The sequence below is a fragment of the Sceloporus occidentalis genome, unplaced genomic scaffold (genome assembly GCF_023333645.1).
Source record: "Sceloporus occidentalis isolate IW3139 unplaced genomic scaffold, rSceOcc1.0.p SCAF_2, whole genome shotgun sequence".
Lineage (NCBI taxonomy): Eukaryota > Metazoa > Chordata > Lepidosauria > Squamata > Phrynosomatidae > Sceloporus > Sceloporus occidentalis.
This window is the reverse complement of record NW_028316982.1, coordinates 75,782,968-75,793,930: the sequence shown is the minus strand read 5'-3', so window position 1 is coordinate 75,793,930 and position 10,963 is coordinate 75,782,968. Positions and strand designations below refer to the sequence as shown.

The window sequence follows — 10,963 nt, the reverse complement described above, 5'->3', positions numbered from 1 at the left end:
TAGGCTAATTCTTAGCAAATTTATAGAGATGATAAATAGTTAGCCTGAGTCCCTGAAAGCAGCAGGGTCATCAAAAATACCATAAAGGATTATAGTAATCCTCACTAGTAGCACCCAGAATATGAAGGGTCCATTGGTGCTTCCTTTTGGCCCAGGATTTTTGTCAGCATTCTTCAATGAGAGTGTCTGTTCAGCCTGTGCTATTTATTGTGAAAGTGTGCTCACAGAAACGTACTGTGTTTCTTTAGTACAGAGCAAATACAACTTTTGTTCAAGCTAAACGGAAATGTTCACTTCACTTCCAAAGGTAAAATCTCATCAATGGCTTGAGTTTTCTATGAGATTAAAAGCAGCAACAACAGCTCTAATGCGTATAACACCCTGTACTCTTTCACATGCACTGGTATACATTTTGACCTGTATGTTAGCAGGGCTCATGTTCTGGCATTATCTCACATTTAGCATAAGCTCATAGATGTTTTTCTAAGCTGGGGAGAAGAACAGAAGTCTCAAAGGTTGTGCTCTATGTTCATTGATGTCATCGGAGTCTAACAGTCCTCTGCTTGCATACGCAGTCTGCTTTTGATCCAATCTAATTATCATCACGTCAGCACTTGCATCAGGTTTGGTGTGGATGATGGCAAAAGGGAATTTAACACCAGAAGGCAGCGCTTTCATAATCCCTGCAAATTCCAAACACCTAAACCCCCATTGACGTTGGTGACTTGGCTTTGTTGTCATACCATGGAGACCTGACGCTGATAAATACAGCATCAAGGGCCATTTCATTTCAGAATTACAGACAGTAAAGGGAGAACACACCTGCAGCCTTTCAGAAGTGACTCTGTATGGTCACCAGTGGAGGGATACACACCTGCTAAACCACAGCTAATTGAATAGTTGTGGTGGTGAAAGGCAGAGCTTCCTTGCTATTGAAAACTTTGCAAAAGTGTAGGTATGGAGCGAAGAGATTTACAAAGGTACTCAATGGCTTGCCTTCTCAATGATGGTAAACTGGTTTACCACAATGAAAAGTCAACAGATCCAGGACAATGCCATCTGTCCAAGAGCAGGTCTCGGCAACTAACAGCACGGAGGCGATCAAATAGTTTCAGCATGTGTGTCTTACCAAGCATCCCAGAATACCCAGGCTTCCAGGATATTAAGGTGTGTATCCTGATATTTCTGAAATAATATACAAGATTCAGATGGGAATCTTTTATCCTCTTTCCATGGAATCTTGGGAGAGCAAGAAAGTGATTCCATGGCTTGATTATGAGTCTGATGCTGGAAAGAATAGATAGATTGATTTATGAATAGCAATTGTATTTTTTCATTCCTTCCATATATGTATATTTGAATACAATGCCTCTAAATGACATTATTCAAAACATGTTGGGCTGGTAGTAAAAATTCTTTCCAGTAACCACCACTCTTTCCTTTCCCTTGATATGATGCTGTCCTGTTTCAGTTTTTGACTTTTGTTCAACAGTTCAGTCAAAACTTTGTCCTCACAAATGAATGATATGAAACTATTTATGTGAAAGTGTGCCAGCATAGTGTGGTGTTTGAACATTGGATTATGACTCTGGAGACCAGGGTTTGATTCTCTGCTTGACCATGGAAACCCATTGGGTGGCCTAGGGTGAGTTACATAGGCCTGTTCCGCATGGGCATAAAGTATGTGCGGAGCATATACTAGGGTTAGAAAGGCACGTCCTTTCTAGACGCCCCTAACCCTAGTACGCGCTAGGCACGTACAAAATGGTGGCGCCCATTCTACATGGGCGCTGCCATCTTGGTGTTGCGGATGCATAGCATCTGCACATCCCACAACAGAAGTGATGCCACAAGTGCTCCATTGGCCACTTGCGGCGCAACTTCTGGGGCGCAAAAAGAAGCCATTTTTTGCGGCTTCTTTTTGTTACATCTGGGAACCGCACGGTTTGACCGCTGCAGTTCCCAGACGCAGCAACCGGCAGCTCCGGCAGAGCGCCCATTTTGGGCACTCTGTAACGCGCCATACTCTCAGGCTCAGAAACCCCAAGATAGGTTTGCCTTAGGATCACCATAAGTTAAAACTATTTGAAGGCAACTTGAGACTGCAACATAGAAACAAGTAACTTTGTCACTTTTGGTGTTTGTTAATATGCAGTTCATGCCTAAATTTAAATGGTTTTCTTGACCATTGGCAACAACCATATCCATACAACAGTGATTGGTAGCTCCCTTCTGGCTAAACAAAGGCAAAGCAGAAGCTATCCAAAGTAACAGGTTTTGCCCTGAGACAGAGAAGGAAATTATGCAATAAATCACAAAGCTACGAAACTCTTGATGTAGCCCTTTTCAGACAGTCCAGGGCAGAAATGGGCTCATGGCACCAGGCTTTACATTCAGCCTTCACTAGTTCAATAGACTGTGAATGCACTGTGAAGTTTGACTAAGAATCTTACTTATTATGCCTCTTTTTGGTCTCAGTCAAAATTGGTTTGGAATTCATGTGTTATTTGGATGGTTTATCATGAATACAAACAGTGATTCAATGCATACCTGGCTGCATATATTTCTAATATGGGGTCGAGAACAGGATGCCAAATTATGATTTGTGCTCAATATGCAGTGAAGATGTGCATATAATTTAATGTGATTCAGAAAGCAAAACATCTTGCTCCATAATTCAGCTCTTACTGCTATTTTGAATTGTGACATACTTGATTGATTCTACAAAAGCAGCACACAGAGTATTTGTTTAATGTTTAATGATGGGTGTATTTTAGTTAAGGGATCAGGGATGGAATTTTAGTTTGTATACGTTATGTACTATTTAGGTAATTTATTTATTTGTTTATGTTAATCATTTATGTGTTATGTATTTTTGTAATTTTGTAAACGGCTTTGATCTTATTGGAAAGGCGGTATATAAATAAATTTATTATTATTAAATTTATTAGAAGTTGCTAAAATAGGACCATTCCTAACATATTTGCAATATTCTCTGCATAAAGTAACCATATAGAAACAAATAGGAAGAAGATTTCATTCTTAGGTTATATCTTTAGAATTATAACAAGCAAGCTTCAAGTTTAAAAAACATAATCCAGTTTGAAATTAATATTTCTTGACAAAAAGTCCTCAGTCAGACTTTTGTATTGAAACCAATTATATTTTAGCTATCATCCATTAAAGTGTATACATTAAAGTATATAATATGACTCACCCACCGTTATAGTTTATAATGGCTCCAAAGATCAAAAGGCAGAGATGGGATATCTAGTAGACAGAGTGAAAGAGCACCAAATTGTAATTTCCCACCATTGTTCTTATATTTTTAATGTTCAAAGAAGGAGAGAGGTTCTTGTGGATTTTTCTATGCACTTTGGATAGTGCATAAGTTTTGGAATTTATGCACCTTGCTTTGGATAGAGCCCATCATATCTTGCTCTGCTTCAGGCAGCAAACTGTCTTGGACTGCCTTTGGCAAAAGGTCAGATGCTTGATAGTGGAATGTCTTACTTAGACATGAGAAGATGGACAAACAGAAAGGCTTCATAATAGATCTGCTGCAATGTGGTTCAAAAAACCATGCAGCTAGGATAATTAACTGCGAAACACTGGCTGAAGAAGAATACCATCCTGGTGTATCTCTTTCAGTATTAGTTTGGGTTTGAAGAAATAAAGTCCTCAGTGACAAACAAAAAACCTTGAATAAATAGATCCATTTAAGGTGTTATAAAGGCTATTTTGACATAGGCTGCATCTGCATTGCAACAAAGATAATGCAGTTTGACACACTTTAACTGCCATGGTTCAATGCTATGGATTCCTGGGATTTATAGTTTGTTGTGGCACAGAGCTCTCTGACAGAGAAGGCTAACTATCTCACAGAATGACAAATCCCAGAATTCCATAGCATTAAGCCATGACAGTTAAAGTGGAGTCAAACTGCATTATTTCTGCAGTGCAGATGCATCCAAAGTTGGCTAACGTTAAGCTAGGTCACTCAGAGTCTAAACCCTAACAACTACGTTTGCTAGGAAGTGGTCTGTTTCATATAGGTGTGGCCCTTTAAGAATTTCAATTTACACTTAAAATGTCTCAGGTGTATGTCTAAATGGAAAAAGTACAAATACAACATTAACCTTGGTAATATTACCGTTATTAACATTAGTGTTAATAACCCTCCCATTCTTCCCTTCTCTTGAGTTCTGGCTGGAAATGTATTCCTTTGGTTATGCGCTGGGGGTTGTGAAGTGCTAGTCTGTGTTAATATTACCATAGTTCCATCCCTAGTGGCACAATAGCGCTATTATTGTCTAGTATGAACAGTCTGCTGGTCTCCCAGAGGTCTAGTCCAACATGCAAACCACTAGACCATACTGATTTCCTTAGGATCAGTGTTAAAATAAGTGATTTCTTCGTTGCTGCATCTGGATATGTGGCAGAAAAAGAGCAGCAGCAAAGCTGTTCACTTTGAGAATTTTTTTTTATTTAAAAAAATTATATTTGATAAAATAATTTCAAAAACATTTGTGTTGCTGCCCCATTCCTTTGATCAATAGCAGGTGAGATTTTCTTAAAAAACAACTGCAACAACAACAACAACAAAACACAAAAAACTCCACCTCCTTTTGTTTTGCTGTTTATAATTCCAGGCAGTTGATGCAATACAATAGGCATCTGTCTGTGACTACCCTGGAAAAATAATTTGAATGCACATCCATGACATTAGATCAAAATAACCGTCATGGTTGTCACTGATGTTGTAATTTAATTTCAAGAGAGCTGCCATAGGAATGCTTACAAAAATATTCAAGTGATAGATTAGCTAGATTTTTGTCTGTGTGGGAAATATGTAGATGCAATCCTGTGAAAAGCAAACAAACCTGTATCCACTGAAATAAATAGAATTCGGTATACAGCAAAACACTTAAGCTGTATTAGTTCAAAGACGTCAAGAGGCTTATCTTTTTCTAGATAGTGTCCTATGTCATGCAAATGAAATTTTGCAACTTTTGGGCCATAATCCAAACAAAGAGAATTATTTCAAAAGCCTATTTATTTCAGGGAGAGAGTTAATCATGCATTCAAATTTCAGTGGGTCATGTATTTCCTAGTAATAACAAACTTACTCTGTTTACTGATTTCCATTGCCAACTCTTAGAACCCTGCCTTTCCCCACAAACCTTTTCCCCTGCAATCAAAATGGGGTGTATTTGCAATGTATGGCTATATTAAAAATGATATTGTTGGTACAAGAGATTTATCATAAAACTCAATAATTTTTAAAATATGGAGCTGGTTTTTATGAGTCAATCCACTAATAATATTCAGAGCTGCCATTAGCATCCATAGGACACTCACCAAGGGCCACACGCTACCAGGGCCCCCACTGTCAGATCACAGGGCCCTTAACTTTACTTTTCTTCCTCTTCAGTGTCAGAGTACATTCACCTACCCTAAGAAAAACAAACAGTGTCAAGTGTGGGGCAGTTCCCAAGCTTGGACAAATTTATTTTTCTGAACTCAACACCCAGAATAAGCCACCCAACAGAGCCTGTAGCTGCACCTACACTGGAAAAATAATACAGTTTGACACCACTGTAACTACCATGGTTCAGTGATATGGAAGTCAAGCCTGGAATTTGTAGCTTATTGTGGCACCAGAGAGCTCTGATAGAGAAGACGATATATCTTACAAACTACAAATTCCAGAAACCCATAGCATTGAGCCATGGCAGTTAAAGAGGTGTCAAACTGCATTATTTCTGCCATGCAGCCAATGGCAAGGCTGGGTGAGATATGCTACGAGTTGCCATCCCATCAGTGCTGGATAGGATGCCTGCTCTTATTTGGCTTACTTTTAATTGTTTTGTTTGTTCTGGTGGAGACCACAACTTGGGTGAGTGAGAATGCCACTTTTACACTGGAAACAAACAGAAAGAGATCCTAACTGTTGAGAATAATCCTCAATGGTTTTTTAAAAACAGAATGGCTTTTTTACAGTTATACATTTTATCTTTATTCCAAAACAGATGACATATTCCAGAGGCAACTTTGTGCTCCAGGATGTGGGAAGAACAAGACTGGAAAACTCTCCAAGTACAAATAGAAACCTGGGCTATCCAGCAGGTCATTTCACTAAAGGGCACTGCAAAATGAAGAATAATTTTTTGAATGAAACTTTGCAAGAGTATTACAATAATAAGCTCATGGAGCTTAGAAACTATGGAACAAAAAAGTCAAATGCGAAGGCCAAAGGTTACACTGATGAGAACCAGAAACCCAGTTTCACCAGCCAGGGATTAAGTCGGAGAAACAGCTGTGGTGCAATGTTACAGGCCAACCTCATGAAATTGACTGAAGACGCCTGTGATTCAGCAGATCAAATCGCCAAAAGCATGGCAACTGGCACTGAGGACCAAGGCACCAGTCAGGAGGGTTGTAAGAGGAACTATTTGGAAAGTTTGACTATGAGCATCAATGGTCCACTAGAAATGCTTGTGCGGAGGAAATAACTGGTGCACTTTCAGCAGACATTGATGAACAGATTCTTAAGAAAGAATGATTGATACTCAGTAGCTATTTTTTAAAAATATATCAGGAACTATGTTTGAATATGACATCTGAGAGGTACAGAAGCAGTGATTTGTAGGCCTGACAAGATGTCTCGAGAGGTGTGTTGTCTCCCCGGGGCAAAGGTCTGTGATGTGACAGAGAGGCTGACAAGACTGGTTAAGCCTACTGACCAATACCCCTTCCTTTTGGTCCATGTGGGAACCAATGATACTGCAAGACACAGGCTGCAGAACATCAAAAGGGATTACAAGGCGCTTGGTAGGAAGCTGAAAGGAATGGATGCACAGGTTCTCATCTCATCTCTTCTGCCAGTCGAAGGGCATGGTCCAGGAAGGGAGAGGAAAATAGCGGATGTGAACAACTGGCTTCACAGATGGTGCCGCCGAGAAGGATTTGGATTCTTCAATCATGGGCTGCGGTTCCATGAGGAGGGACTTCTTGCAACAGACGGGTTGCATCTCACGCCAGTTGGAAGAAATATTTTTGCCAACAGTCTCAAGAACTTGATCAGGAGGGCTTTAAACTGAGTTCCGAGGGGAAGGGAGACAATATTAAGGAAGGCGAAAGGGATGGCGAAAATAGTCAAACTGACATAGAGGAAACAAGAAAAAAAAGTGCAAGGACCCAACAGTGGGAGGCAAAAAAACCTGCACAGGCAGCAAGTAAAAGGGACCCATGGTCTGCGATGTCTCTACACTAATGCACAGAGCATGGGAAATAAGCAAGATGAACTCGAACTCTTAGTACAACAAAGCAAATATGATATAATAGGCATCGCTGAAACCTGGTGGGATGAGTCTCATGATTGGAATGTGGAAATAGAGGGGTATAACCTTATTAAGAGAAATAGGCCAAACAGGAAAGGAGGAGGAATAGCACTATATGTCAGAGATAATTTACACCAGTGAATAGATCCAGGACATCAATATGACAGCCAGGTAGAGAGCATCTGGATAAAAATTAAAGGAGAGGGAAACTGTTACCCATGCTGCTCCAAATTGGTTATTAATTCTAGAAGTCTGTCTCAGCTCTATTTATTGGAATCCCCTGGTCTACTCCGTATACACAACGGGAGACAATTCTGCAAGGGCCGTCGTAGCAGGCCCTCCTCTTGCAATATTTGAGCTAATAGCAATAATAATAAAATTCCCCTAAACGGACCCTTGGCTACAATTGGTGGAGAATGCCGGCATAGAACTCTCCCCTGAAATCTGGACTTTCCAAACTGATCACTTTGGCTGTCTAGATCTCAGAATGTAGAGAGAACAGGGATTCCAAAGAAGCCGCTGCAGACAGGAATAAATAGGGAGGGGTGTGTGTGTGTTCTTGTGCACTTGGTCATAAGGGCAAAAGGGCTATCTTGGGTTGGCTGATCCCATTTCTGGCTTTGGCTGGATGTTCTGCTCATTGGCTCTGGTATGCCATCCAGTGGTGGACTCCAGTCACCCCTGGGCGTGATTGTTGGAGTAGGCTCCCAACGCCCTATTTTTGTTTTCTCTATCTGTGGGTTGGAAAAAGTTACTAGGGACACCCTGGCCAGGCATCCTGAAAACTTCCCCACTCCAAAACCTAAGCTTACAGTTAAAAATTAGTGCAAGGAACCACTACAGCCAAATCCAAGCATTTGGGCTGCAGTGCAAACAGGAGTCCCAAGGCAAACCTCCAGTTTGAGGCATCCCTCACATGGAAAAGCCTATTTTAAAATGGTGAGCCAAGGAACCTTTAAGGTCTTGGCATGTTTGTTTTGAAGCCAGTGGGTCTTAACTCCTAGCTTCCCCCAGGTGTGTACCTCTTAAAGGTCACAGTCCACCTAGCCAAGTTGGTTTAAAACCCAGAGCTTTCTTTACCAGTGTGCCTTTTAAGGGACACCCCATCTGGCTGCATTGGTTTTAACCCCAGCCTGTCACCACTAAAGAAGCTAGAGAATTGTGGTTTGGGAACAGACAGATCCGTTCCCATTGTATTATCCCAAAACAAAGCCAGAGAATAAAGGTCCCATAATACATAACCCAAAAATCACAGTCACAAATCCCCCTTGGACAGGTGAAGTAGGCAAAGGCAGGAGGATGTCCCTGACCGGAGGCCAAAGCCCGGGTTCAAGGGAGGGAAAGGCAGCTCCAAGGAGTGCCTTTTGTGGGAACCTCAGGGAGGTCCCAGGGAAGGAAAACTCAGGCAGGAGTCTAACTGGGGGCCCAAGTTTGGTGTTGTTAGCCGAGCCGCGCTGAGTGGGACTACAGCATCTAAACTCCCCAGTGAAAGTGAGGTGGGGCCGAACTGACTTCTGCCTGGGTCTAAACGGAGGACTACCCTTAAGTCGCTCACTGCAGCAGCGCTGGGCCCTCGCGTGAATTGGGCGGCATCCCTGACCCAGAGTTACATTTTAGGGGTTCTGTGGAGGCCTCAGGGAGGATCCCAGAACAGCAGCTCTCTGTAGGACAGAGAGCTGAGTCAGAGGAAAGAGTCTGTGGGAGACCTTAAGGCAAGATTCCCATACCCATTAGGAGCGAGGATTCACTGGAAGCCTTACGCGGAGGTTCCAAAATTCCCCCCCCCCCCCAGCACAGGATTCGATGTGGAAGGAATAAGGGTTGCTGGAAGCCTCTCCGCGAGGTTCCAGGAACAATAGTAGCAAGCAGGGAGAGAGTAGCCAGCCTCCCTCCAGGGAGATTCCCCTGGAAATTTGGCTCTGCTCTCCAAGAGTGTGAATTTTGGAGCGTAGTATAGAAGAAGGACCCCAAAAGTCAGAACCCTAGAGGTTGCCTGGCTTTGAACTTCTCCCTTAGCAAAAAGGGAAGGAAAATACCAAGACGCCCCTTAAGGGTCTTGGTCATTTCAGTTTTGAGCAAGTGGTTTTAACCCAAGCTCTGCTGTGGAGAAGCCTTTTAAGGTCTCCACCAATTTGGGCTACAGTTGGGTCAAAACCCTTAGCCCTGCACACACAGAAGAGATTTTGCAATTCTGCAACAGCCTTGGAGGACGATCCTCCCAGGAAAAGAACAGCCAGTTCCCAGCTCATTGTCCTCCCACTGGAGGTCAAGGCACAGAGATACCTAAGATATCAAGGACTTCCCCACTAGAATGGAGAAGAAAATTAGAGAATTGGTAGCCCAAGTCAACTTCCTCAGAGAGGAAAATTCCACTCTAGCAGCTAGGATCGAAAAATTGGAAATAGCCTCTAAGCAAGAACCATCCCTTTTCCCCATCACAGAAGTTTGTGTGATGGCAGAATTGTTGGGCCCCCTGAATCAAGAAACTGGCCTCACATGGATGCTTCGGGCAGCAAACAGCCTCCCATCTGCCACAGGCTTCCATTTAACACAGCTAGCCAGATTATGCATGTCTCCTGCACACAGAGATATGCTAGAAGCAGCAGTAATGTTTCAGGACCTTCTGTCCAGAGATATGTACTCTTGGATGGGAGAAATCGTGATGCTATTGTGGCCAGGACAAGCGTCTGAGGATTTATACTATGAACAGAAACAAAAAACAAATGAGGACCCTGAGACATACTTTGCCAGAGTGAAGCTACTTACAAAAATAGCCTTCAGTTTTGAGGATGGGGACAAGACAGATAGGTTTATTTATGTCTCATATAGGGGACTCCATCCCAAGAGCAAGGAATATATTGACCACCAAGTTAAAGAATTGTATGCAAACCGAGACAGCTATCTCCTGAAGTTGAGGTGTCTCACAGAGATATTCCGTGTGAAAGTAGCAAAAAGGCAAGAGAACCCCCTAGCTCAAAAAAGGGAGAATAAAAAGAAAAGTAGAGTGAGTGCCCCAAGAGAATGCTTCTCTGGTCCACCTAGAAGCCCCAGTCAGCCTGCTCCCACTCCCCAAAGGGAGATGGCAACATTGGAAGGTCCAAATCTTCCCAGCGTACAGCCCCCAGAAACCCCCCAAAAACTTCATTCCCCTCATTCCCAAGGGACAGACACCCGCAGTTGTACTGCAGACCTCAGGCAGACAACCCCTCATTGCCCACGTAAAAAGGAAAATGTCCCTCTTCCTTCTAGAAACACTTTTGCTGCAGTTCGGACTACAGTCCACAAGCAGAAAGGTCACAGCCAGGCCCCACATGGGCACCCAGGGGCCAGAATGGTCAAAACCCCAGAAAGTAGGACATGGACTCCCTCCCAAAATCCCAAGACTTGGAAACCTTTCCAGTCAGGCATGTCAGAGAAAGGGAACCCTAGAGGTCACCCATCCCATCCCCGTGGTTCAAGTTGGAATGGCACTGGGAGATGTGTTCCCCCAAGGAGGCACCAGCCCAGCTCCTTGGAAAAAACCAACAGGAATGGGTGACACTGTTTCAACCCAGTTCCTTGACCGAGAGGGGAGCAACACTGTCTCAGCCTCAGCTCCCCCATCCCCCACCACATGGCAA

At 42.8% G+C, this 10,963-nt stretch overlaps 1 protein-coding gene across 1 annotated transcript; it reads left to right on the top strand.

Annotated features, from left to right (window-relative positions):
* Positions 1-814: 814 nt before the first annotated feature.
* Positions 815-7,467, top strand: LOC149318563 (uncharacterized). The gene is made up of 2 exons (XM_089507819.1): positions 815-1,167; positions 6,033-7,467. The coding sequence occupies exons 1-2, from the start codon at positions 958-960 to the stop codon at positions 6,513-6,515; spliced, it is 693 nt and encodes a 230-aa protein (XP_089363945.1). The 5' UTR covers positions 815-957; the 3' UTR covers positions 6,516-7,467.
* The last annotated feature ends 3,496 nt before the right edge of the window (positions 7,468-10,963 follow it).

Excerpts from the sequence above, each read along its gene's own strand:
- LOC149318563 (XM_089507819.1), top strand. The coding sequence starts at position 958 with ATGGAGCGAAGAGATTTACAAAGGTACTCAATGGCTTGCCTTCTCAAT. Across the intron at positions 1,168-6,032 it reads CAGGCTTCCAGGATATTAAG|ATGACATATTCCAGAGGCAA; the intron begins GTGTGTATCCTG and ends ATTCCAAAACAG.